The sequence below is a fragment of the Salvelinus fontinalis genome, chromosome 28 (genome assembly GCF_029448725.1).
Source record: "Salvelinus fontinalis isolate EN_2023a chromosome 28, ASM2944872v1, whole genome shotgun sequence".
Lineage (NCBI taxonomy): Eukaryota > Metazoa > Chordata > Actinopteri > Salmoniformes > Salmonidae > Salvelinus > Salvelinus fontinalis.
Genome location: NC_074692.1, coordinates 44,430,885 through 44,458,770, shown reverse-complemented (window position 1 = coordinate 44,458,770; position 27,886 = coordinate 44,430,885). Strand labels below are relative to the sequence as shown.

At 48.0% G+C, this 27,886-nt stretch overlaps 2 protein-coding genes across 3 annotated transcripts; both read left to right on the top strand.

Moving 5' to 3' along the window:
• The first annotated feature begins 72 nt into the window (after nt 1-72).
• On the top strand, nt 73-11,873 carry LOC129825790 (collagen alpha-5(IV) chain-like). Its single transcript, XM_055885931.1, has 3 exons — nt 73-148; nt 4,162-9,735; nt 11,743-11,873. The coding sequence occupies exons 1-3, from the start codon at nt 73-75 to the stop codon at nt 11,871-11,873; spliced, it is 5,781 nt and encodes a 1,926-aa protein (XP_055741906.1).
• LOC129826771 (E3 ubiquitin-protein ligase KCMF1-like) lies at nt 11,718-26,004 on the top strand. 2 transcript variants are annotated; one of them, XM_055887841.1, is made up of 8 exons: nt 11,718-11,912; nt 13,221-13,436; nt 13,857-13,996; nt 14,325-14,426; nt 15,534-15,714; nt 23,231-23,319; nt 23,681-23,913; nt 24,092-26,004. In XM_055887841.1, the coding sequence occupies exons 1-8, from the start codon at nt 11,897-11,899 to the stop codon at nt 24,381-24,383; spliced, it is 1,269 nt and encodes a 422-aa protein (XP_055743816.1). In that variant the 5' UTR covers nt 11,718-11,896; the 3' UTR covers nt 24,384-26,004. The 2 variants fall into 2 exon arrangements, with proteins under 2 accessions (XP_055743816.1, XP_055743817.1); XM_055887842.1 differs by having other exon boundaries at nt 11,720-11,912; nt 13,269-13,436.
• The last annotated feature ends 1,882 nt before the right edge of the window (nt 26,005-27,886 follow it).

Genomic DNA, 27,886 nt, shown 5'->3' with positions numbered 1-27,886 from the left:
ATGTGTTCAAGAAGAACGGTAGAAAGTGTCAGCAGAGTGAGCTGTACGCCGGATCGAAGACAGGAGGAGAAAATGGAAGTGAATGAGGGCGAAGTACCGGAGGTGGTAGATGTGATGAAGTTCTCGGAGCCCGAGGCTTGCACCGAGGGTCAGGATAAAGATGAGTCTGTGACAGTGGGAGTGACATCCATTGTGGTTTCAGGGTGGGTGAAAACAGAGTTGGGTGCTGTGGAATCGGTGAAGGTATTCAGAAGTGGTCTTGTGATAATTGTTTGTGTTTCTGCTGGTCAGAGGGAGCAGGCTCTCCGTGTTAAACGAATGGGGACAAGAGAGGTAAGGGCTCCATTGAGAGGAGTGATTACTGGGGTAATGGTAAATGTAAAAGTTGACCAACTGAAGCGGAAGATTCTCGGTGTTTGTGATGCTCGTCGTTTGGTGCGACGCAGACAGGGTGGCGTGAGTGGTGAAACAGAAGAGTCGTTGTCTGTCCTTTTGAGTTTTGATGTTGAGTCTTTGCCCGTACAAGCGTTTGTGCCAATTACATTACGTTGTCACAGGTGTCAAGTTTATGGGCATGTGGCAACAGTGTGAAGGAGGGAGGATCCTAGGTGGGAGAAGTGTGCAGAAGGGCATTGGAGAAAGTATATATTAATTGTAGGGGTGCCCATGGAGCTGGGGGATCAGAAATGTCCCGTGTGAGAGAGGCAGGTTTGAGGTTTCCAAGGTTGGAGTAGTGTAGAAGTTGTCGTATGCTGAGGCAGTGGAGAAAGTAGAGGAAGATTGGTCAAGAGGGAGGGATCCTGAGAGGAGTGGTGTGAGTAGTAGATCTGTACCAGTACAGAGGCCAACGAGTGATGTACTGTACCAGTCAAAAGTTTGGACACACCTACTCATTCAAGGGTTTTTCTTTATTTTTGTTAAAAAAAAATCAACATTGTAGAATAATAGTGAAAACATCAACTATGAAATAACACATATGGAATCATGTAGTAACCAAAAAAGTCTTAAACAAATGAAATTATATTTTAGATTCTTCAAAGTTGCCACCCTTTGCGTTGATGACAGCTTTGCACACTCTTGGCATTCTCTCAACCAGCTTGTTTCATAGTTCTGATGTCTTGGCATGTAGAAAATAGTACAAAAAACTTTGGACTGGTACTGTACATGAAAAATTGGATCAAGCAAATGGTGCACAACGACTGACCCGCATGGTGGTCCACTCCATCTGAAGTGTCCTGTTAGGGTGAAGGAGAAGGATAAGGGCTGAATGTCTCCTATCCAGAGGTGTCGAGAATAAGGACCGTCCAGAATGTCTCCTATCAAGAGGCATTGAGAATAAGGGCCGTCCAGAATGTCTCCTATCCGGAGGCATTGAGAATAAGGGCTGTCCAGAATGTCTCCTATCAGGAGGTGGTGAGAGGAGTGGAAGAAAGGAGTGAAGTTGAAGAAGTAATGGTGATAGGACTAGAGACACTAGATGATGTTCCTTGTCAACAGAGGGATGCTGACATGTTGCATGTTAACAAGGTGGACTTTGTAGCGTTAACTACAAAGCGTTAACTATTTAGCAGTCTTAGAGCTTGGGGTTAGAAGCTATTCGGGGTCCTGTTGGTTCCAGACTTGGTACAGCGTTCTGTGCGGTAGCAGAGAGAACAGTCTATGACTTGGGTGGCTGGAGTCTTATGACAATTTTTAGGACCTTCCTCTGACACCGCCTGGTATAGAGGTCCTGGATGGCAGGGAGCTCGGCCCCAGTGATGTACTGGGCTGTACACACTACCCTCTGTAGCACCTTGCGGTCGGATGCCAAGCAGTTTGCATACTACACAGGTGATGCAGCCAGTCAAGATGCTCTCAATGGTGCAGCTGTAGAACCTTTTGAGGGAGGTTGTCTCTAGAGAGTTGGAAACAGCAGGTCTGGGACATGTAGCACGTCCGGTGAACAGGTCAGGGTTCCATAGCCGCAGGCAGAACAGTTGAAACTGGAGCAGCAGCAGGGCCAGGTGGACTGGGGACAGCAAGGAGTCATCAGGCCAGGTAGTCCTGAGGCATGGTCCTAGGGCTCAGGTCCTCCGAGAGAGATGAAAAAGAGAGAGAATTAGAGAGAGCATACTTAAATTCACACAGGACACCGGATAAGACAGGAGAAATACTCCAGATATAACAGACTAGATCAAAAACTGTAATCTTTTTTATTCTTTTTTTATTCAGGAAAGCCCCATTGAGACCAGGGTCTCATTCCCATGGGTGCCCTGATCAAAGCAATACAACAACCAAATACAACGTAAAACACAACACAACGTTGACGAACAACAGCTCAGCTACTAGGTCCTCAATCAACCCTAAACAGTCCGAGCGGCACCAGAACATCCAATTGTAATGAGTTCTGCAAATTGTTCCAGTAGTGAGGCAGGGAATTTACCAAATTTGATGGAGTTCGGAAGAACCTGAAGCGTTAATGAGGATCAGCCTTTTTATACAGGATGTAGTGATGAGCATTACAACTGTCACCTGTGATAAAGCAAAGGGCGCTACGGTAGACGGTAAATTGTGTCAACATAGTCAAGAGCTGTCAGGAAAATTGACTGTACGATCTGCTTCCCGCTGTTTAGGGAGTGGCAAGATCTGTTTCTAAAAAAGAAGCCCACTTTCAATCGTAGCTTTTTAACTAGCTCATCAGTATTATTATTTTTTAAACATTAAATCCTTGCCAATCCAAAAACCCAGATACTTAGAGGTGGGAACCCGATCGATGGGAGAACCATTCAATGAATAAATATGTAGTCCATCCGAAACATTTTTTTGGCGAGAATTAGAGAACAACATATATTTCGTTTTGCTCACATTAAGAATGTTTTAAACCAACCAATACACAATTGTCATGCTTGAGTAAAAGTAGAGATACTTTAATAGAAAATGACTCGAGTAAAAGTTAGTCACCCAGTAAAATACTACTTAAGTAAAAGTCTTAAAGTATTTGATTTTTAATAAAGTTAAGTATCACAAGTAAATGTAATTGCTAAAATATACTGAAGTATCAAAAGTAAAAGCATAAGTATAAATCATTTCAAATTCCTTCTATTAAGCAAACCAGATGGCACAACTTCCGTGTTTTTATTTATTTACGGATAGCCAGGTGTGCATTCCAACACTCAGACATCATTTACAAACAAAGCATTTGTGTTTAGTGAGGCTGTCAGATCAAAGGCAGAGAGATGACCAGGGATGTTCTCTTGATAAGTGTGTGAAATTAACCATTTTCCCGTCCTGCTAAGCGTTCAAAATGTAACAAATAGTTTTGGGTGTCAGGGAAAATGTACGGAGTAAAACTTATGTAATTTTCTTTAGGAATGTAGTGAAGTAAAAGTTGTCAAAACTATAAATAGTAAAGTACACATATCCCAAAAAACTACATAAGTGGTACTTTTAAAGTATTTTTACACCACTGAAACCAAACAGGGCTTTTTGTAAGGCAACAAAGTGAGATTTCAGCTCTAACACCTGGTCTACATTTGGGTCAATGACATACATACTAGTATTGTCTGCATACACATGAATATCACAAGTTTTAACAGATAGACCAATATTATTTATATAAATAGTAAAAAATAACAGGTCCCAGTACCGACCCCTGCGGTACACCTTTTGTAATATCCAGGAAACTAGACTTAAACACCATCAGAGATCACACATTGAGTCCTGTCTGACAGATAATTCTCAAACCACTTGCAAGAAACCTGATCCAGGCCTATTTCAGCCGACAGTGTGGAAATTGTTATGGTCAACAGTATCGAAGGCCTTGGAAAGGTATCTAAGGCAGCACAATGATTTTTATGATCTAAGACTTACAGTGGTCCATTCCACCACTGGTCCATTCCACCACTGGTCCATTCCACCACTGGTCCATTCCACCACTGGTCGATCTCCAAACATTTCTGTCAAAAAAAAACTACGATAAATCCTTGTGTTCTTTTTTTTCTCTTCACATTATTCGTTTTGCGCCAGGAAGGCAAAGTTTTCCCCATTTTGAACCATTTCATGTCTGAAGGTAGAACCTACCCGGCAGGCCCGAGAGAGCAAATCAAGTGCACCTATAGGGTTACCACTGGCCAATCGTATAGCTCAAGCTCAGCTCAAGATGACTCCTGCTCCTCCCCTGAGGGCCTTACAAGCCCCCACTGCCCGAGGTCCTACTGTTGCCTGGGCAGAGGGGGAAGCTGCTACCTGACCCACGGCCCGAGGTCCTACTGTTGCCTGGGCAGAGGGGGAAGCTGCCACCTGACCCAGTGCCCGAGGTCTTACTGTTGCCTGGGCAGAGGGGGAAGCTGCCACCTGACCCAGTGCCCAAGGTCCTACTGTTGCCTGGGCAGAGGGGGAAGCTGCCACCTGACCCACTGCCCGAGGTCCTACTGTTGCCTGGGCAGAGAGGGAAGCTGCCACCTGACCCACTGCCCGAGGTCCTACTGTTGCCTGGGCAGAGGGGGAAGCTGCCACCTGACCCAGTGCCCGAGGTCCTACTGTTGCCTGGGCAGAGTGGGAAGTTGCCACCTGACCCACTGCCCGAGGTCCTACTGTTGCCTGGGCAGAGGGGGAAGCTGCCACCTGACCCACTGCCCGAGGTCCTACTGTTGCCTGGGCATAGAGGGAAGCTGCCACCTGACCCACTGCCTGAGGTCCTACTGTTGCCTGGGCATAGAGGGAAGCTGCCACCTGACCCACTGCCTGAGGTCCTACTGTTGCCTGGGCAGAGGGGGAAGCTGCCACCTGACCCACTGCCCGAGGTCCTACTGTTGCCTGGGCAGAGTGGGAAGTTGCCACCTGACCCACTGCCCGAGGTCCTACTGTTGCCTGGGCAGAGGGGGAAGCTGCCACCTGACCCAGTGCCCGAGGTCCTACTGTTGCCTGGGCAGAGTGGGAAGTTGCCACCTGACCCACTGCCTGAGGTCCTACTGTTGCCTGGGCAGAGGGGGAAGCTGCCACCTGACCCACTGCCTGAGGTCCTACTGTTGCCTGGGCATAGAGGGAAGCTGCCACCTGACCCACTGCCTGAGGTCCTACTGTTGCCTGGGCAGAGGGGGAAGCTGCCACCTGACCCACTGCCCGAGGTCCTACTGTTGCCTGGGCAGAGTGGGAAGTTGCCACCTGACCCACTGCCCGAGGTCCTACTGTTGCCTGGGCAGAGGGGGAAGCTGCCACCTGACCCAGTGCCCGAGGTCCTACTGTTGCCTGGGCAGAGGGGGAAGCTGCCACCTGACCCAGTGCCCGAGGTCCTACTGTTGCCTGGGCAGAGGGGGAAGCTGCCACCTGACCCAGTGCCCGAGGTCCTACTGTTGCCTGGGCAGAGGGGGAAGCTGCCACCTGACCCAGTGCCCGAGGTCCTACTGTTGCCTGGGCAGAGGGGGAAGCTGCCACCTGACCCAGTGCCCGAGGTCCTACTGTTGCCTGGGCAGAGGGGGAAGCTGCCACCTGACCCAGTGCCCGAGGTCCTACTGTTGCCTGGGCAGAGGGGGAAGCTGCCACCTGACCCACTGCCCGAGGTCCTACTGTTGCCTGGGCAGAGGGGGAAGCTGCCACCTGACCCACTGCCCGAGGTCCTACTGTTGCCTGGGCAGAGGGGGAAGCTGCCACCTGACCCACTGCCCGAGGTCCTACTGTTGCCTGGGCAGAGGGGGAAGCTGCCACCTGACCCACTGCCCGAGGTCCTACTGTTGCCTGGGCAGAGGGGGAAGCTGCCACCTGACCCACTGCCCGAGGTCCTACTGTTGCCTGGGCAGAGGGGGAAGCTGCCACCTGACCCACTGCCCGAGGTCCTACTGTTGCCTGGGCAGAGGGGGAAGCTGCCACCTGACCCACTGCCCGAGGTCCTACTGTTGCCTGGGCAGAGGGGGAAGCTGCCACCTGACCCACTGCCCGAGGTCCTACTGTTGCCTGGGCAGAGGGGGAAGCTGCCACCTGACCCACTGCCCGAGGTCCTACTGTTGCCTGGGCAGAGGGGGAAGCTGCCACCTGACCCACTGCCCGAGGTCCTACTGTTGCCTGGGCAGAGGGGGAAGCTGCCACCTGACCCACTGCCCGAGGTCCTACTGTTGCCTGGGCAGAGGGGGAAGCTGCCACCTGACCCACTGCCCGAGGTCCTACTGTTGCCTGGGCAGAGGGGGAAGCTGCCACCTGACCCACTGCCCGAGGTCCTACTGTTGCCTGGGCAGAGGGGGAAGCTGCCACCTGACCCACTGCCCGAGGTCCTACTGTTGCCTGGGCAAAGGGGGAAGCTGCCACCTGACCCACTGCCCGAGGTCCTACTGTTGCCTGGGCAGAGGGGGAAGCTGCCACCTGACCCACTGCCCGAGGTCCTACTGTTGCCTGGGCAGAGGGGGAAGCTGCCACCTGACCCACTGCCCGAGGTCCTACTGTTGCCTGGGCAGAGGGGGAAGCTGCCACCTGACCCACTGCCCGAGGTCCTACTGTTGCCTGGGCAGAGGGGGAAGCTGCCACCTGACCCACTGCCCGAGGTCCTACTGTTGCCTGGGCAGAGGGGGAAGCTGCCACCTGACCCACTGCCCGAGGTCCTACTGTTGCCTGGGCATAGAGGGAAGCTGCCACCTGACCCACTGCCCGAGGTCCTACTGTTGCCTGGGCAGAGGGGGAAGCTGCCACCTGACCCACTGCCCGAGGTCCTACTGTTGCCTGGGCAGAGTGGGAAGTTGCCACCTGACCCACTGCCCGAGGTCCTACTGTTGCCTGGGCAGAGGGGGAAGCTGCCACCTGACCCAGTGCCCGAGGTCCTACTGTTGCCTGGGCAGAGGGGGAAGCTGCCACCTGACCCACTGCCCGAGGTCCTACTGTTGCCTGGGCAGAGGGGGAAGCTGCCACCTGACCCAGTGCCCGAGGTCCTACTGTTGCCTGGGCAGAGGGGGAAGCTGCCACCTGACCCAGTGCCCGAGGTCCTACTGTTGCCTGGGCAGAGGGGGAAGCTGCCACCTGACCCACTGCCCGAGGTCCTACTGTTGCCTGGGCAGAGGGGGAAGCTGCCACCTGACCCACTGCCCGAGGTCCTACTGTTGCCTGGGCAGAGGGGGAAGCTGCCACCTGACCCACTGCCCGAGGTCCTACTGTTGCCTGGGCAGAGGGGGAAGCTGCCACCTGACCCACTGCCCGAGGTCCTACTGTTGCCTGGGCAGAGGGGGAAGCTGCCACCTGACCCACTGCCCGAGGTCCTACTGTTGCCTGGGCAGAGGGGGAAGCTGCCACCTGACCCACTGCCCGAGGTCCTACTGTTGCCTGGGCAGAGGGGGAAGCTGCCACCTGACCCACTGCCCGAGGTCCTACTGTTGCCTGGGCAGAGGGGGAAGCTGCCACCTGACCCACTGCCCGAGGTCCTACTGTTGCCTGGGCAGAGGGGGAAGCTGCCACCTGACCCACTGCCCGAGGTCCTACTGTTGCCTGGGCAGAGGGGGAAGCTGCCACCTGACCCACTGCCCGAGGTCCTACTGTTGCCTGGGCAGAGGGGGAAGCTGCCACCTGACCCACTGCCCGAGGTCCTACTGTTGCCTGGGCAGAGGGGGAAGCTGCCACCTGACCCACTGCCCGAGGTCCTACTGTTGCCTGGGCAGAGGGGGAAGCTGCCACCTGACCCACTGCCCGAGGTCCTACTGTTGCCTGGGCAGAGGGGGAAGCTGCCACCTGACCCACTGCCCGAGGTCCTACTGTTGCCTGGGCAGAGGGGGAAGCTGCCACCTGACCCACTGCCCGAGGTCCTACTGTTGCCTGGGCAGAGGGGGAAGCTGCCACCTGACCCACTGCCCGAGGTCCTACTGTTGCCTGGGCAGAGGGGGAAGCTGCCACCTGACCCACTGCCCGAGGTCCTACTGTTGCCTGGGCAGAGGGGGAAGCTGCCACCTGACCCACTGCCCGAGGTCCTACTGTTGCCTGGGCAGAGGGGGAAGCTGCCACCTGACCCACTGCCCGAGGTCCTACTGTTGCCTGGGCAGAGGGGGAAGCTGCCACCTGACCCACTGCCCGAGGTCCTACTGTTGCCTGGGCAGAGGGGGAAGCTGCCACCTGACCCAGTGCCCGAGGTCCTACTGTTGCCTGGGCAGAGGGGGAAGCTGCCACCTGACCCACTGCCCGAGGTCCTACTGTTGCCTGGGCAGAGGGGGAAGCTGCCACCTGACCCACTGCCCGAGGTCCTACTGTTGCCTGGGCAGAGGGGGAAGCTGCCACCTGACCCACTGCCCGAGGTCCTACTGTTGCCTGGGCAGAGGGGGAAGCTGCCACCTGACCCACTGCCCGAGGTCCTACTGTTGCCTGGGAAGAGGGGGAAGCTGCCACCTGACCCACTGCCCGAGGTCCTACTGTTGCCTGGGCAGAGGGGGAAGCTGCCACCTGACCCACTGCCCGAGGTCCTACTGTTGCCTGGGCAGAGGGGGAAGCTGCCACCTGACCCACTGCCCGAGGTCCTACTGTTGCCTGGGCAGAGGGGGAAGCTGCCACCTGACCCACTGCCCGAGGTCCTACTGTTGCCTGGGCAGAGGGGGAAGCTGCCACCTGACCCACTGCCCGAGGTCCTACTGTTGCCTGGGCAGAGGGGGAAGCTGCCACCTGACCCACTGCCCGAGGTCCTACTGTTGCCTGGGCAGAGGGGGAAGCTGCCACCTGACCCACTGCCCGAGGTCCTACTGTTGCCTGGGCAGAGGGGGAAGCTGCCACCTGACCCACTGCCCGAGGTCCTACTGTTGCCTGGGCAGAGGGGGAAGCTGCCACCTGACCCACTGCCCGAGGTCCTACTGTTGCCTGGGCAGAGGGGGAAGCTGCCACCTGACCCACTGCCCGAGGTCCTACTGTTGCCTGGGCAGAGGGGGAAGCTGCCACCTGACCCACTGCCCGAGGTCCTACTGTTGCCTGGGCAGAGGGGGAAGCTGCCACCTGACCCACTGCCCGAGGTCCTACTGTTGCCTGGGCAGAGGGGGAAGCTGCCACCTGACCCACTGCCCGAGGTCCTACTGTTGCCTGGGCAGAGGGGGAAGCTGCCACCTGACCCACTGCCCGAGGTCCTACTGTTGCCTGGGCAGAGGGGGAAGCTGCCACCTGACCCACTGCCCGAGGTCCTACTGTTGCCTGGGCAGAGGGGGAAGCTGCCACCTGACCCACTGCCCGAGGTCCTACTGTTGCCTGGGCAGAGGGGGAAGCTGCCACCTGACCCACTGCCCGAGGTCCTACTGTTGCCTGGGCAGAGGGGGAAGCTGCCACCTGACCCACTGCCCGAGGTCCTACTGTTGCCTGGGCAGAGGGGGAAGCTGCCACCTGACCCACTGCCCGAGGTCCTACTGTTGCCTGGGCAGAGGGGGAAGCTGCCACCTGACCCACTGCCCGAGGTCCTACTGTTGCCTGGGCAGAGGGGGAAGCTGCCACCTGACCCACTGCCCGAGGTCCTACTGTTGCCTGGGCAGAGGGGGAAGCTGCCACCTGACCCACTGCCCGAGGTCCTACTGTTGCCTGGGAAGAGGGGGAAGCTGCCACCTGACCCACTGCCCGAGGTCCTACTGTTGCCTGGGCAGAGGGGGAAGCTGCCACCTGACCCACTGCCCGAGGTCCTACTGTTGCCTGGGCAGAGGGGGAAGCTGCCACCTGACCCACTGCCGCGTTCTGTTGGCTCCCCTCTTCCAGCCTGCACTGGCCTCCACCATGACACTCACCCTGGTCTGGCGACCTCAGGCACCTTGGTGACGGGGTGGCCAGGTACATCAAGAGACAGGATTTCTGTTGGACCAGTAGCCCATCTGGTCGACTTAGAAGTAGACTTCTATCTGCCTCATTTGATGACTACAAGTCTTCATGTCATCCCCCTTAGTGACTGTCTGCCCTTGTTGCCCTTTGTTGTTGATTTCAAATCTGTAAAAACAGCCAGCTTTCTAGCAATGTTAGCCAGTGACTAAAAATCTCAATGTAATTAATTTTACATTCAGGCTGTAACACAAAAAAAATGTGGGGGGAAAAAATCAGGGTGTGTGAATACTTTCTGAATGCATGTTTTGTTTCTTTTATTTCCAGAACCACAGTTATCAGTACTGGATAGGATTTCAGAATGGTCAGAGTTGTCTGTCTGCCTGTGTCTCCCCCTGGTGTCTGTCTGCCTGTGTCTCAACATATTCAGAGATCGATCAGGTAAAGATGTATGTTCCTGTGAGGGTACTTGTAGTGTAGAATTGGTACATGGCACATGCAGCAAGACACAGAGATAATGTAGGCTAACAAATAACACAGCTTGACAGTTGACAGTCAACACAAGAGCCAGGAGGACACAGTATAACATTCTTAATCAATCAATCATTCACAAAGCTGTTTAAAAAAAAAATATATATATTTCACCTTTATTTAACCAGGTAAGCTAGTTCGATACAGCTAGATACAGACAGATGTAGTCATACATTACCCGGTTTAGCCAGAAGAGGATTGGCTTCCTCTCTGAGCCTGGTTCCTTTTAAGGTTTCTTCAGTTTTTCCTGGCCCACTGTGTGTAACGGATGTGAAATGGCTAGCTAGTTAGCTAGTAGCGTTTCAATCAGTTACGTCACTTGCTCTGAAACCTAGATGTAGTGTTGCCCCTTGCTCTGCAAGGGCCGCGGCCTTTGTGGAGCGATGGGTAACGAAGCTTCGTGGGTGACTGTTGTTGATGTGTGCAGAGGGTCCCTGGTTCGCGCCCGTGTCGGGGCGAGGGGACGGTTTAAAGTTATACTGTTACATGTGGTTCTTGCTTGCTCTCTGTGGTCGGGGGTTGGGTTACTTTAAAACACTGAGACAACAATCATGGAACTGATAAAAGATAAACACACAAACAAATTGTTAATTAACCTACATCTTAGGTTTCAAGTATCTACCTACCTTGATGTGTATCTGAAAGGTGACACCGAGGTCCTTACATGTAGAAAAACATTATTTTGGGGGGAAACTCAGTCGGGGTCTCAACTTACTGTTGAGAGTTAGAATAGTAGAATACACAAGGTGCAATATCGAAACTTGGTCAGCAATGTCCCTCTTGTTAGGCTGTATCAGTCACTCAATTAGCCTATGTCAGTTAACGTTTTTTAAGATTGGGTCAATTTAATCTAGTTTGTCTAGCCAGCTATCTACATTTGCAGTAATCACGTGTCCAAGAGGCCCTGATCTCCAGTGGTCCACGTTGATTTGTTAGTCACTTTCACTCAGATATCATATTAAAGAGATTCTCAGGTAGTTTAAAAAAAATATATACTTTTTAGCCAGTAGTTCTGAAAGTTGCACTACATCTGGTGCACTACATCACATTATGTGCAGATATGTGCACCACGTTATTGCTTTCTTTCTTGCTCTGCTGCGTGTGCATTGCTAGCTGTCACTCAAATGGCGAGGGTCTAAAGCTTGTGTATGAACTACACATTGACACATCCAGCCCAAAGCGGAAGGTTTCAAAAATACTTAGTTGTCGCCAAAGCTCCAGAGCAAAATGGTAGAATTGCAGGAAATTTGCAACAAACAAAAGTACCCCCTGTATATAGCCTCGTTATTGATATTTTATGGTTTTTTTTTGTAAATATTGTTTAAACTCTTCTTGAACTGCACTGTTGGTTAAGGCCTTGTAATTAAGCATTTCACGGTAAGGTCTACACTTGTATTCGGCTCATGTGACAAATAAAGTTGGGTTTGAGTAGCAGTAATGTGGACAACAGTGCCCTCTGGCGTTGCTCCGGCGCATTGGACGGTGACACAGCAGCAGCGGAGAAGGCACTGTCACTGTGCCAAACCGGATCCTTCATGAGGAAGAGGCCAGGGACAGCCAGCCCCGGCTTCTATTCTCCAGCCGATATTAATTGCGTGGTTCAAGCCAGAGTGAGCCCGTAGGGGGCTGTGTTAGTGTCCATAGGATGTCCCGTCATGAAGGTAAGTTTACCCGCAAAAAGTGCTGGACGAGACCGCAGCGAAGCGATTGTTGGCTAGCTAACTACATGAAGGTCTTCGTGTATTTTGTAATGAACTGCATTAGAATGGCTGCCGCTATACATTTACCCACTTTATATAGCTCCTGTAATTCTTTAGCTAAAACTTAAACGTATCTTGGTAACTGACGTTAGTTGGGTGCAAGGGCACTGCCCAAGAAAACAGATCCTATTTTCCAGAGTTAACTAGTTCGCACGGGAGCTAGCCTAGTTTGTTAGCTTCTAGGTTGCTAGCGTTAATTGGCTTGCTAAACTAGATAGCTAGGTAACTGGAGAGTTAGCTATCATTTTAACCTGTAGTTAGCTAACTAGCTAGCTAGTTTACTAGGCTTACGGCAAACCATTATACATGGAAATGTATTAATTATCGTGTCTGTCAAAACATCACCTTGGCAAAGTGTCCTAGTTAGTTTCATTCTTGTTTTCTTTCCCCTTCAAGCTAGCAAACCTTCCTAGCTAACGTCACAGGTTGTGAATGCACTGTCATCAAAGTAGCCTTGAACGAGGCCCTGTAACTGAGGCCTTCATCAGTAGCTAGTTAGCGCTTTAGTTATTTAGCATGTTAAACATCCACCAACATACATTAAAAGAGCTAGCTAGTGGGAAACCGTGCTGCCTGGATCAGTTCTGATTTGGCTATACAAACTAGCTAGCTAGCTAACGAACTCTAGTAGTTAGCTATGTTGACAAGCTCCGTTTGTTGGCTCGCTGTGCCAGTTAACGTTAGCTAGCTTTTAGCACGACTGTTGTAGTCAAATCAGCTGCATGCCCTCAAAGTTGGTGGTCCACGTAACAAACTAGCTAGCTGGGTACAGCAGTTACACATATTTACAATTCATGCCAGTCTTAAATAACCAGGGCCATCAGTTCTGCACTGAGCCAGTCGTGCAATTGCCTGCCCTCAAAGTTGGTGGTCCGCATAGCTAGCTATCTAGCTGGGTATAGCAGTTAAACATATTTCAAATTCATGTCAGTCTACTCTCGTCTTAAATAACGACGACTATCAATTCTGCACTGGCGTTGTAGCTATATTGGCCAATGCAGTTCTGCCTCTTGATTAGTCACATGGACACTGGAAATGTGAAACTGCTGTGCTTGTGTAGCTAAAAGGCTAGTAAATATTATGAGTGTTATGCTAATATATTGGTTGTGTATTGTAGCTAGCTAAATGCTGCACCGTGTTGGCTTTATTGCTGTGTGTTTGATCTGTGTGGTCTATTCTAATACTCTGACTTGTGTGTTGTGGGGTTAGGACAGGGTATTGGTCAAAATGGTCCGTCTGTGAATTGTCTTTCCCCAGGTGTGAGCTGCGATGCTTGTTTGAAGGGTAACTTCCGGGGGCGGCGGTACAAGTGTTTAATTTGCTACGACTACGACCTGTGTGCGTCGTGCTACGAGGGCGGAGCCACGACCACCAGACACACAACAGAACACGCCATGCAGTGCATACTAACCAGGGTCGACTTCGGTCAGTACACACACCCCTGCATATACACCACAGACACACTACAACTCACACCATGCAGTGCATACTAACCAGGGTCGACTTCAGTAAGTACATAGCTATTACAACCCCCCCCCCCCCTCCATATAACCAGACATGAGATGTAAAAGACAAACACCACAACTAAACACCCTGAAAACTTTAGTCAGATAGCGAGTTAATTCTGCCTGCACTGATTCTGTCCTTCCAGACCCATATTATGGAGGAGAAGCCTTCTCAGTTGAGCAGTTCCTGCTTTCACTTGTCCTTACTGTCTAATCCTGTCCCCCACTCCTGTCTGTCTTACTATAGACCTATATTATGGAGGAGAGGCCTTGTCCGTGGAGCAGCCCCAGGCTTTCACCTGTCTAACCCTGTCCCCCACTCCTGTCTGTCTTACTATAGACCTATATTATGGAGGAGAGGCCTTGTCCGTGGAGCAGCCCCAGGCCTTCACCTGTCCCTACTGTGGCAGGATGGGTTACACGGAGACTTCTCTTCAGGAGCACGTTGGTGCAGAACATACAGAGACCTCCTTAGAGGTGGTAAGTCTTCCACTACTTTTCTTGGACCCGGCCTCGGGCATGGAAACACAAGTCTTTAGGCCAAGCACCAGTGTACATCTCTATAGTGTAAATCCCTGTGGTGGGAAAACCCTGTGGTGGAAATTGGTGGAAATCTCTGCAGTGGAAAAGAGACCAGTGCTTCCTCTAGATTGTTTTCCAGGCAGGAGGGAGGTGCAAAAATGTCCCCAAATCAACATCCAGGCCATGTTCAGTAAAATGAACAGCACCCAAAAAAAACAGTGTGTTCAAATCCATTTGATGTGGAGCATGCTCAGATGGGCTTGTGTTCTCTCCTTCTCCTCTGCAGATCTGTCCCATATGTGCTTCGCTGCCCGGCGGGGACCCTAATCACGTGACCGACGACTTCGCTGCTCATCTCACACTTGAACACAGAGCCCCCAGAGACTTGATATCCTTTACTCCTCTGAACCTGGTTCTTCTTGGTTTCTTTGTTCTAGGGAGTTTTTTCCTTTCCACTGTGCTTTCGCTTCTGCATTGCTTGCTCTTTGGAATCTAGACTGTCTAACTGCAAAGCACTCTGGTTTAAAAGGGGCAATATAAAATAAATGTGATTGATTAGTCTACTACTGTCTGCTCTGCAGTCCACTCAGTCTAACCCTAACCCAGAAACTTGATATGCTTTACAGGCAAACATACTACTACTCTGCTTTGCTCCTACAATGTAATGCTCCAATTGTGGGGCATTCCACTGAAGTTCTACTATGTAACATGTCTAACGTGGAAAACGCCTCCAGGGAAACAACAACATGTCAGTGTAAAAGCTCATCAAGAACCACAGGGTCATCTGCTGAACAGCACTGGGTACTGCAACAAACTCTGTCTCTGTGTGTCTCTCTGTGTGTCTCTCTGTGTGTCTCTCTGTGTGTCTCTCTGTGTGTCTCTCTGTGTGTCTCTCTGTGTCTCTCTCTCTCTGTGTGTCTCTCTCTCTCTGTGTGTCTCTGTCTCTGTCTCTGTGTCTCTGTCTCTGTGTGTCTCTCTCTCTGTCTCTGTGTCTCTGTCTCTGTCTGTGTGTCTCTGTGTGTCTCTGTGTCTCTGTGTCTCTCTCTCTGTGTGTCTCTCTCTCTGTGTGTCTCTCTCTCTGTGTGTCTCTCTCTCTGTGTGTCTCTCTCTCTGTGTGTCCTTCTCTCTGTGTGTCTCTCTCTCTGTGTGTCTCTCTCTCTGTGTGTCGGTGTCTCTGTGTGTCGGTGTCTCTGTGTGTCTCTCTCTGTGTGTCGGTGTCTCTGTGTGTCTCTCTCTGTGTGTCGGTGTCTCTGTGTGTCTCTCTGTGTCTGTGTGTGTCTCTCTGTGTCTGTGTGTGTCTCTCTGTGTCTGTGTGTGTCTCTCTGTGTCTGTGTGTGTCTCTGTCTGTGTGTGTCTATGTCTGTCTCTGTGTGTCTGTCGTGTCTGTCTGATGCGTGTTGCAGTTTAGCCTCTTGTGAGTGTGTTTTTAGATCGGTGCATAGAGAGACTGTATTTCATGACGTGTCCATGATGTTCCTTGACGGTGTTGCTCCACGATGAGTCGAGCGGGGTGCGGCACGTGCGTAGGATGTTCCACCCGGGTCGGGGTCTAGGGGGGCCAAGGGCCCGTCGATCCAACATGCACTTCACCTCCTCAACCTCCGGGGGGAGCTCTACCACACAGACCTCTACACAGAGCTCCAACTACAACAGGGAGGCCATGGATCCTATAGCCGGTAGGACACACACACACACACACACAGCAGATTTGTCAAAAGAGAACATGCACTGTGTAACACACCCACGCAAGGCCCTTATAGACCAGTCTAGACGGTAACACACCCACGCAAGACCCTTATAGACCAGTCTAGACGGTAACACACCCATGCAAGACCCTTATAGACTAGTCTACACACCCACGCAAGACCCTTATAGACCAGTCTACACACCCACGCATGGCCCTTATAGACCAGTCTAGACGGTAACACACCCACGCAAGGCCCTTATAGACCAGTCTAGACGTTAACACACACACCCACCCAAGGCCCTTATAGACCAGTCTAGACGTTAACACACACACCCACCCAAGACCCTTATAGACCAGTCTAGACGGTAACACACACACCCACGCAAGACCCTTATAGACCAGTCTAGACACCCACCCAAGACCCTTATAGACCAGTCTACACACCCACGCAAGACCCTTATAGACCAGTCTAGACGGTAACACACCCACCCAAGGCCCTTATAGACCAGTCTAGACGGTAACACACACACCCACCCAAGACCCTTATAGACCAGTCTAGACGGTAACACACACACCCAAGGCCCTTATAGACCAGTCTAGACGGTAAAGACAGGGTTCGTTTCTGTGTTGCCATAACACATTCCTTGGAAGTTATTCTAATCCTGATTGGTTCAATGCCTGATGTGTTTTTTTTTAATGACTGAAAAATGTACATCCTGTTGTGTACATATAGGGCTGCTTTATGACTTCAGAATGTATTCACACCCCTTGACTGTTTTACACATTTTGTTGTGTTACAGCCTGAATAGAATATTGATTAAATGGAGATTTTGTGTCACTAATCACTTTTTATGCGTGTGAAGTACATGCAGGATAAAAGATGTCACGACAGGATGGAAACGGCTCCACTGAACAAAAATATAAACGCAACATGTCAAGTGTTTGTCCCATGTTCATTGAGCTGAAATAAAAGATCCCAGAAATGTTCCATACGCACAAAAACAAATTTGTTTGCATTCCTGATAGTGAGCATTTCTCATTTGCCAAGATAATCCATCCACCTGACAGGTGTGGCATATCAAGAAGCTAATTAACTTCATATGGCTGCAATCCCGCTAACGGGATCGATATGACAACAGCCAGTGAAAATGCAGGGCGCCAAATTCAAAAAGCAGAAATCTCATTATTAAAATTCCTCAGACATACATGTGTTTTATACCATTTTAAAGGCAATCTTGTTGTTAATCCCACCAAAGTGTCCGATTTTAAATAGGCTTTTCAGCGAAAGCACCACAAACAATTGTTAGGTCACACCAAACCACAATAAGCACAGCCATTTTTCCAGCGAAAGATAGCTTTCACAAAAAGCAGTATAGCTGAAATGAATCACTAACCTTTGATCTTCATCAGATGACACTCATAGGACTTCATGTTACACAATGCATGCATGTTTTGTTTGATAAAGTTAATATTTATATAAAAAAATCTAAGTTTACATTGACGCATTACATTCACTAGTTCCAAAAACATCCAGTGATAGTGTATAGCCACATCATTTCAACAGAAATACTCATCATAAATGTAGATGATAATACAAGTTATACACATGGAATTATAGATATACCTCTCCTTAATGCAACCGCTGTGTCAGATTTCAAAAAAACTTTACGGAAAAAGCAAACCATGCAATAATCTGAGACGGCGCTCAGAACATTAGTAAAATTAGCCGCCATTTTGGAGTCAACAGAAACCAGAAAATGCATGATAAATGTTTCCTTATCTTTGATGAACTTCATCAGAATGCATTCCCAGGAATCCCAGGTCCACAATAAATGCTTGATTTCTTCGATAATGTCCGTTATTTATGTCCAATTGGTTAGCGCGTTTGGTAAACAATTCCAAAGTCACAAAGCGCGTCCACTATAACGTGACGAAATGTCCAAAAGTTCCATAAGTCAGTAGAAACATGTCAAACGATGTATTGAATCAATCTTTAGAATGTTGTTAACATACGTCTTGAATAACGTTCCAACCGGAGAATTACATTGACTTCAGTTGAGCGATGGAACGGAGCTGCCTATCAGGTGAACGCGCGTGGTCAAAGCATGGTCAGCTCGTGGCAGTGGTGACTAATTCCTGTCTCCTTCGGCCCCCCTTCACATTAGTCATCAGACAAAGTTCTATTGACTGTTGACATCTAGCGGAAGCCGTAGGAAGTGAAAACTCATCCATATCTCGCTTTAATTTCAATGAGAGCTTGGTTGAAAATCTGCCACGCTCAGAAAAAATTCAAACAGGAAGTGGAACTTCTCAGGTTTTTGCCTGCCATATGAGTTCTGTTATACTCACAGACATAATTCAAACAGTTTTAGAAACTTCAGAGTGTTTTCTATCCAATACTAATAATAATATGCAAATATTAGCAACTATGACTGAGGAGCAGGCCGTTTACTCTGGGCACCTCTGCACCTTTCATCCAAGCTACTCAATACTGCCACTGCAGCCATAAGAAGTTAAACAGCGTGATCATTACACAGGTGCACCTTGTGCTGGGGACAATAAAATATGCAGTTTTGTCATACAACACAATGCCACAGATGTCTGAAGTTTTGAAAGAGCGTGCAATTGGCATGCTGACTGCAAGAATGTCCAACAGAGCTGTTGCCAGAGAATTGAATGTTAATTTCTCTACCATAAGCCGCCTCAACTGTGTTTTAGAGAATTTGGTAGGACGTCCAACCAGCCTCACAACCGCAAGCCATGTGTAACCACTCCAGCCCAGGACCTCCACATCCGTCTTCTTCGTCTGAGACCAGCCACCCAGACAACTGATGAAACTGGGTTTGCACAATCGAAGAATTTCTGCACAAACTGTCAAAAACCGTCTCGGGGAAGCCCATCTGTGTGCTCGTCGTCCTCACCAGGGTCTTGACCTGACTGCAGTTTGGTGTCGTAACCGACTTCAGTGGGCAAATGCTCACCTTCGATGGCCACTGGCACGTTGGAGTAGTGTGCTCTTCACGGAAATGAATCCCGGTTTCAACTACCGGGCAGACAACGTGTATGGCGTCGTGTGGGCGAGCGGTTTGTTGATGTCAGCGTTGTGAACAGAGTGCCCATGGTGGGGTTATGGTATGGGCAGGCATAAGCTCCAGACAACGAACACAATTGCATTTTATCAATTACAATTTGAATGCACAGATACCGTGATGAGATCCTGAGGCCCATTGTCGTACCATTCATCTGGCACCATCACCTCATGTTTCAGCATGATAATGCACGGTCCCATGTCAAAAGGATCTGTACACAATTCCTGGAAGCTGAAAATGTCCCAGTTTTCCCATGGCCTGTATACTCACCAGACATGTCATCCATTGAGCATGTTTGGGATGCTCTGGATCGACTTGTACGACAGCATGTCCCAGTTCCCGCCAATATCCAGCTAACTTTACACAGCCATTGAAGAGGAGTGGGACAACATTCCACAGGACACAATCAACAGCCTGATCAACTCTATGTGAAGGAGATGTGTCGCGCTGCATCAGGCAAATGGTGGTCACACCAGATACTGACTGGTTTTCTGATCCACGCCCCTACATTATAATTATTATTGTTTAAACCAGCAGATGCTTATCTGTACTCTCGGTGAACTGTAACTCAATAAAATCTTAGAAATTGTTGAATGTTTTTAAAAATAGTTTTGTTCAGTGTAATTTGTCCGTAAACTATCCAAATGTCGACAAAACAAAATACAAGCTGGGGGGGGGGGGGTAGGCCTTCATTATAAATAAGAATTTGTTCTTTACTGACTTGCCTAGTTAAAGGTTAAATAAATATCAAAGTACATTTGGGAGTCACGCGATGACATATTGTGGTCCTCCCACTACGACTCAGGAAACCATGCAGTTTATTAGACTACAGATCTGTTGTGAGGTCCTCCCACTACGACCCAGGAAACCATGCAGTTTATTAGACTACAGATCTGTTGTGAGGTCCTCCCACTACGACTCAGGAAACCATGCAGTTTATTAGACTACAGATCTGTTGTGAGGTCCTCCCACTACGACTCAGGAAAGCATGCAGTTTATTAGTCTACGGATGAAGTAAGTTATGATGAACTTCACATGGTGGTGAGCTTGATGCTCCTTTCTAAAACAAGTCAAGGTTCTTATTCTGGTGACATAGTGATCGATGCGTGACAAAAAAAAACACACCAAACAAAAAAGATCTTGCTCTTTTATCCATAATGTCATCATGACCACACTACCCGCACTGTATCTGAGAGCTGTTGACTAGAGGGCATGTAACCACGACCAGCGTGGGAACATTCGCCATATAAACGCAACATGTTTTGTGACCGACGCATCAGTAGAGTTGAAAATGCGATTGGAAACCCATTTTGTTTATTTTATTTTATTCGGTACATGGGGAATTTAACCACAAATAATTTATGTGCACTATGTCGTCACACACAGACTTAAAAAAAAATCTGCAACAAGTCAATTTGATGGAAACATCTATGGTGGGAAAATGGACATTTTATTTATGCAGATTTTAAAATATTCACATAAATCTGTTGCCATTTGGATTGAAACCTAGCTACTGACATTATGTCAGTAGAATTTATTTTTATTTTTTATTACATTGATTTAAAAATGAGAAGCTGAAATGTCTTGAGGCAATAAGTATTCAACCCCTTTATTGCCTAAATATACTGAACCCCAAAAAATATAAATGCAACATGAAACAATTTCTAAGATTTTACTGCGTTACAGTTCATAGAAGGAAATCAGTCTATTGAAATAAATCTAATTTATTTATATAGACCTTCTTACATCAGCTGATATCTCAAAGTGCTGTACAGAAACCGAGCCTAAAACCCCAACCAGCAAGCAATGCAGGTGTAGAAGCACGGTGGCTAGGATAAACTCCCTAGAAAGGCCAAAACCTAGAGAGGAACCAGGCTATGAGGGGTGGCCAGTCCTCTTCTGGCTGTGCCGGGTGGAGATTATAACAGAACATGGCCAAGATGTTCATAAATGACCAGCAGGGTCAAATAATAATAATCACAGTAGTTGTCGAGGGTGCAGTAAGTCAGCACCTCAGGAGTAAATGTCAGTTGGCTTTTCATAGCCGATCATTCAGAGTATCTCTACCGCTCCTGCTGTCTCTAGAGAGTTGAGAACAGAAGGTCTGGGACATGTAGCACGTCCGGTGAACAGGTCAGGGTTCCATAGCCGCAGGCAGAACAGTTGAAACTGGGGACAGCAAGGAGTCATCATGCCAGGTAGTCCTGAGGCATGGTCCTAGGGCTCAGGTCCTCCGAGAGAGAATTAGAGAGAGCATACTTAAATTCCCACAGAACACCGGATAAGATAGGAGAAATACTCCAGATATAACAGACTGACCCTAGCCCCCCCGACACACTACTGCAGCATAAATACTGGAGGCTGAGACAGGAGGGGTCAGGAGACACTTCTGAAATAAATTCATAAGCCATAATCTATGGATTTCACATGACTGGGCAGGGGCACAGCCATGGGTGGGCTTGGGAGGGCATTGGCCCACCCATTTGGAATCCAGGTCCACCCACTTGCGAGCCAGGCCCAGCCAATCAGAATGAGCTTTTCCCCATAAAATGGCGTTATTACAGACAGAAATACTTCTTAGTTACCCCCCTCAGACGATCCCGCAGCTGAAGAACCTGGATGTGGAGGTCCTGGGCTGATGTGGTTGTGAGGCTGGTTGGATGTACTGCCAAATTCTCTAAAATGACGTTGGAGGCGGCTTCTGGTAGGGAAATTAACGTTCTCTGGTAACAGTTCTGTTGGCCATTCCTGCAGTCAGCATGCCAATTGCACACTCCCTCAACTTGACATCTGTGGCGGCGTGGGACAAAACTGCACATTTTAGTGGCCTTTTATTGTCCCAGCACAAGGTGCACCTGTGTAATGATCATGCTGTTTAATCAGCTTCTTGATATGCCACACCTGTGAAGTGGATGGATTATCTTGGCAAAGAAGAAATGTACACAAATGGGGATGTAAAGAAATTTGTACACACTATGAGAAATATTTTATTGAAGCTCATGTAAAATGGGGCCAACACTATTTATTGCGTTTTATATTTTTGATCAGTGTAAGTTAAAGAGTAAAAATGTGTTTCACAAGTTGCATGGACTCACTGTGTGTGAAAGTGGGTAACATGATTTTTAAATGACTACCCCACACATAGAGATAATTGTAATATCCCTTAGTCGAGCAGTGAATTGAAGCACAAAGACCAGGGAGGTTTTCCAAAGCTTCACAAAGAAGGGAACCTATAGGTAGATGGGTAAAATAAAAGAAGCAGACATTGAATATCCCATTCAAGCATGGTGTAGTTATTAATTACACTTTGAATGGAGTATCAATACACACAGTCACTACAAAGATACAGGCGTCCTTCCTAGCTTAGTTACCAGAGAGGAAGGAAACCATTCAGAGATTTCACCATGAGGCCAGTGGTGACTTTAAAACAGAGTTTAATGGCTGTGATGGGAGAGAACTGAGGATGGATCAACAGCATTGTAGTTGCTCTACAATACTAACCTAAATTACAGCGTGAAAAGATGGAAGCCTGTTTGCATTAAGGCACTAAAGTAAAACTGCAAAAGATGTGGCAAAGAAATTAACGTTATATCCTGAATACAAAGTGTTATGTTTGGGGCAAACACATCACTGAGTACCACTCTTCATATTATCAAGGATGGTGATGGCTGCATCATGTTATGGGTATGCTTGTCATCGGCTAGGACTAGGGGAGTTTTTGGAGATAAAAATAAACTGAAGCATTACCACAGGCAACTATATTGGTAAGTCACCTTGTCCAAGAGAGATTTACATGGTTATCAAAACGTCACGCCGGGTTACGGTATATACACAAAACACAGCCCCTTTAAGTGTTTCTAAAAAATCAGCTATGGGGAAAAATGAATGGTGGAAAAACAATTGGAACCGTTTCCCTGTTTGACCGCTATGTTTTATGGGTATCAATGGAGCTAAGCATAGGCTAAATCCTAGAGGAAAACATGGTTCAGTCTGCTGTCCACCAGACACTGGGAGAGACATTCACTCTTCAGCAGGACAATAACCTCAAACAAGGCCAAATATACAGGAGTTGGTTACCAAGACGACATTAAATGTTCCTGAGTGGCCTAGTTACAGGGAATCCCACTTTGTAACACAACAAAGAAAACAGGACAAAGTCCAGGGAGTGTGAATATTTTTCTGAAGGCAGTGTAGATGCATCACTCATTTCATTCTTCTAGTCCTGTTGAGAGGGATATTTGTACTGAACTGCTGTACCATTTATACATGCTGTGTACGTGACAAGCATTGATTTGATATGACTCCTGTTCGGAAACACCATATCTCACTCTTTCCCAGACCTGGTCTGGTTAGGGTTGAATTAATGCATTTTATGTGACCCACCCCCCCCTCAACTCAATCTCTCTCCCCACACAGAGCTTCTCTCCCAGTTATCGGGGGTGCGTAGGTCGGCGGGTGGCCAGCTGAGTTCAGGTCCTTCAGCCTCCCAGCTACAGCAGCTCCAGGTAGGTAGTCCAGAGGTTAGAGGAGAGCCAGCAACCAGAGGTTTGAATCCCGGCCCCCTCCTTTTGCTGGTGTCCGTATCCTAGAATCTGTAATGCAAGTATGTCCTTAAAGCTGTAATATGTAACTTTATGCCCTTAAAGTTGCAAAATGTAACTTTATGCCCTTAAAGCTGTAATATGTAACTTTATGCCCTTAAAGCTGTAATATGTAACTTTATGCCCTTAAAGCTGCAATATGTAACTTTATGCCCTTAAAGCTGTAATATGTAACTTTATGCCCTTAAAGCAAAGTACTGAACTCCTTAATGTCTTACTTCTCCTTAACCCTCCTCATGTTTCTTCTCCTCTTCTCTTCCTCTAGATGCAGCTCCAGTTGGAGCGGCAGCAGACCCAGGCTGCCAGACAGCAGTTGGAGACGGCCCGGAGTGTCACGCAACGCGGCAGCCGCACGTCCACCAACGCGGGACTGAATGCCAATCCAAGCCCAGGGCATCACAACGCCAACCCCAGTTCCAACTCTACCAGCCCCAACCCAGGGCATCACGAGTTCACCACACACACACAGCACAGCAACTCCCAGTTCCTCCTCAACAGGTTAGCTACTGTCTGCTACACTTCGTTTAACCTTCTTTGTTGTTGTTGTGGTTATTCTAGTTTTAGGTAATATTTGTTGAACAAGAGACTTGTTCTGAAGCTGTCTGCTACATGTAGGAGAATGTATTGTGTTTGTAATGGAGCACCATCTCTTTCTCACTCCCCCCCCCTCCTCCAGACTGAGTGAGCCAAGGTTGTCGGAGGCGGAGCGCCAGCTGAGTGAGGGCCAGTGGGCGGACCGCTCTCTCTTTGTCACGGAGCTCCTCCTCTCCACCCTGCTGGCCGATCCCGACCACAGCGAAGATGACGATCTCCATGACTACCACGACGCCGTGATCCGAGGTTCTGACGCGTTCAGGGATTTCGGCACCTTCGGAGACATGGGCTGCGTGGATGTCATGACCTTGGACGTGGCGTTGGAGAACCTCAACCTCCGAGAACAGAAGGAGCAGCAACCCCCGACTCTTTGATGACGTCACTGCTGGGTGCCGTCATCACTACAACGTTTAAACCACCAACTGCCGTTACCGACCGTCGCTTGTCAACTGAAAGAAATAAGATTGCAGCTCTTTTCTTGGCTTCGGTTGTTATTCATTTCGTTTTCTTTTATTTGACTGGGTGATGTCAACTCACTTGTCACCCCTTCCTCGACCCCACCCCACGTTGTGTACATGAAGTCGGAAGCAAGACGAGAGAATGTGAACGTGAGAGAGAGAGAGAGCGAGAGAATGAACTATATATAAAGATCTATATATAAATAAATCTATGAAAAGAACGCCGTTTATCAATTCCGCATGAAGCTGTGTGTTTGACCATAACAGGTCAAGGTAGGTAGCCATTTTGATAATTTATTATCATAAACGAGTGCAAAGACACACACACTGAGAGGAGGCGGCAGGCGGACAGACTCTTCCCAGCAGGCTAAGCTGTTCTTTGTTTATGGTTAGTAATAATAAAACGGGGCTCGGCTGATTTACCACAACAAATGTTGATATTCTTCACCCTTAACTACTGTCAAGAGAGGTCTTCCATTAAGCACTGTATTAAAAAAATTTTTTTTTTGGGATCATAGAGATTAAACTAATCTCTTTTGGTCCTATGATATCATTTGTTCAGTGTCTATGGGTACTTTCATATCCTGTCACTATATGGCTGTTCAATTCTACACTAATTATGATTTTCCTTAGACTGTTGATTGAATGGTTTTAATCATTATTTAGCTCCTCCCCATACCCAGGATGACATCACTTATGGGGACATGTTGCCTTGCTTTGTGCCAACTGAACTGTGGCCCCTTTTTGAATTTCATATCGAGAGAAGCTGCATACAGTTTGCATAAATGCGCTACATAAAGAGATCATAGACACGCAACATGGGAAGGCCAATGGACAATCACATGAAAACTAACCTGATTCTATTCTCTCTCCTGACAGTTTCCTTGTTGTTTTTTGCTGGACTGATAGGCCTTTTCTCAATTGGATTTGCTCAACTCTTGCGTCCTCCCCTCTTCCATCATCCTCTGGCCTCCTTTTGGAAAAAGGTCAAAGGTAATCGAGGAGAGGGGGAAAGTGGACAAATACACCTGTATAAAATGACTCCTCCAATCACGCGTCATCAGGCAAATTACGTTTACAGGGTGGAATCCCAAAATAAAATGTATAAAGTGATAACTAAAAAAGCCAGTGGTGCAAAACATTTTATAGATAAAAAGGATAAGTAGAATATAGTTTTAAATGTGTGCATGCTTTTCTTCTTCGAGAAAACAGCTGATTCAAAGGGGGTGTGTGGCTGATTTCAAAACTCTTCCACGATGGACTCAGGGTAGGATACACTTTTGCGTCCTTGCGAAAAGGAGCCTTTTGAGGGGAGGACTGTCTTCCGTTCGCCTACTAACGAATTGACACTCTTCCACCACTTATCGGTTTCCGGGTCACGGAGGAGAGAGAATGAAGGACAGACTTTTGCCTCCACTGTTACCTTAACAAATGCAATGTACTGTATGACGATGACATGGTTTGGGTGTTTGGAAAAGGCAGGGTCAACTGTTCAACTTGGAGGAGAATAATAAAATTGTTTTGGATGTAAAATTAACCACACCAATCTTGCTGTGTGTGTGTGTGTCAAGAATCAACTAAATGCCACCTCCTCCCTGTCACTGCTTTGATGACCTGTAGCTGGCTTACATTGTTGGAGGTGCAACAGGCAGACAGAGATGACCAGCAGGTAACCATCTAACTATAAACCTAACCCAGCAGGTAACCTAGTATGCATACATCCATTCTATAAACCTAACCCTAACCCAGCAGGTTACCATACATCCATCTATAACCCTAACCCTAACTCAGCAGGTAACCTTCTATCCATACATAGATCCATCTATAATCCTAACCCAGCAGGTAACCATACATCTATAACCCTAACCCAGCAGGTAACCATACATCTATAACCCTAACCCAGCAGGTAACCATCTATAACCCTAACCCAGCAGGTAACCATCTATAACCCTAACCCAGCAGGTAACCATACATCTATAACCCTAACCCAGCAGGTAACCATCTATAACCCTAACCCAGCAGGTAACCATCTATAACCCTAACCCAGCAGGTAACCATACATCCATCTATAACCCTAACCCAGCAGGTAACCATCTATCCCTAACCCCTCTGAAGAAGCCTATTGTGGTGCTGAAAAATCAGGAGGGTCTTTTTCAATTGACTTCTAGAAACTTAAAATGAACCTCATGGATTTTAACCTGGAGACTCATACAACTAGACAAATGGAATCCTCCACACACTGTTTTTGGGACCAAATAAATGTATGCCAACAGTGGACAATTCCCAGCAAAAGCTGGAGAATCCAAAGTGTGCACATTGAAGAAAAAAAGATTTCACAATCTCAATTTGAAGCTCTAAAGAAAAGGGAATGAATATTAGTTGTCATCCAATTGGAGGACATACTGCTTTATAGATCCCAGCCTGACAAACAATTGTTTGTGACTTACTTTAAGCACTTGCAACAGGGCCTCTATTAGGATTCAATAATTTCCCGGTATTTTACAAAATGATCCATCCCGGGAACAAATCCCTTTTCTCCCGTGTAACCTGGTATTTCCCGACAAAACCAGAAGCGTAATTCAAAAGCATATCCAGGACTACGTCTGGATTTGAAAAGAGATTTGATCGAACATTCATGCCTGATTACATTTTATGAACCCTACTTTAAAGATATTTAATGAGCCAACACCCCCCAAAATACCAACATATTGTGCAGTCATCCAATAGGATAGGCTATATGATATGAGCAGGGTTGGGGAGTAACGAATTACTAAAGGATTACAAAATCGGTAACTAATGTGTTACGTTACCAGCAAAAATATTGTAATCAGATTAAAAACTAGAGAATTACTTTTAAATTCAGAAAGGATGTTTGCGAGAAAAAAAATCGTTGACACTTCTCTGTTTTCTCAATGACATTCAAATCATCATTGATAAACGGCGCAAAAAGGTCAGTCCTGTATATCCTCATAACATGGTTACAACTATCATGTTGATATCATGGATGGTCAGTCCTGTATATCCTCATAACATGGTTACAACTATGATGTTGATATCATGGTGGGCAGTCCTGTATATCCTCATAACATGGTTACAACTATCATGTTGATATTATGGATGGTCAGTCCTGTATATCCTCATAACATGGTTACAACTATCATGTTGATATCATGGTGGGCAGTCCTGTATATCCTCATAACATGGTTACAACTATCATGTTGATATCATGGTGGTCAGTCCTGTATATCCTCATAACATGGTTACAACTATCATGTTGATATCATGGATGGTCAGTCCTGTATATCCTCATAACATGGTTACAACTATCATGTTGATATCATGGATGGGCAGTCCTGTATATCCTCATAACATGGTTACAACTATCATGTTGATATCATGGATGGTCAGTCCTGTATATC

What these genes read in the sequence shown, in the direction of transcription:
- LOC129825790 (XM_055885931.1), top strand. Translation starts at nt 73, where the DNA reads ATGGAAGTGAATGAGGGCGAAGTACCGGAGGTGGTAGATGTGATGAAG. An exon ending in GCCCGAGGCTTGCACCGAGG is followed by an intron (nt 149 to 4,161) that starts GTCAGGATAAAG and finishes TCCTCCCCTGAG; the next exon opens with GGCCTTACAAGCCCCCACTG. An exon ending in CTTGGTGACGGGGTGGCCAG is followed by an intron (nt 9,736 to 11,742) that starts GTACATCAAGAG and finishes ACGGTGACACAG; the next exon opens with CAGCAGCGGAGAAGGCACTG.
- LOC129826771 (XM_055887841.1), top strand. An exon ending in CAGAGACCTCCTTAGAGGTG is followed by an intron (nt 13,997 to 14,324) that starts GTAAGTCTTCCA and finishes TCTCCTCTGCAG; the next exon opens with ATCTGTCCCATATGTGCTTC. An exon ending in GGCCATGGATCCTATAGCCG is followed by an intron (nt 15,715 to 23,230) that starts GTAGGACACACA and finishes CTCCCCACACAG; the next exon opens with AGCTTCTCTCCCAGTTATCG.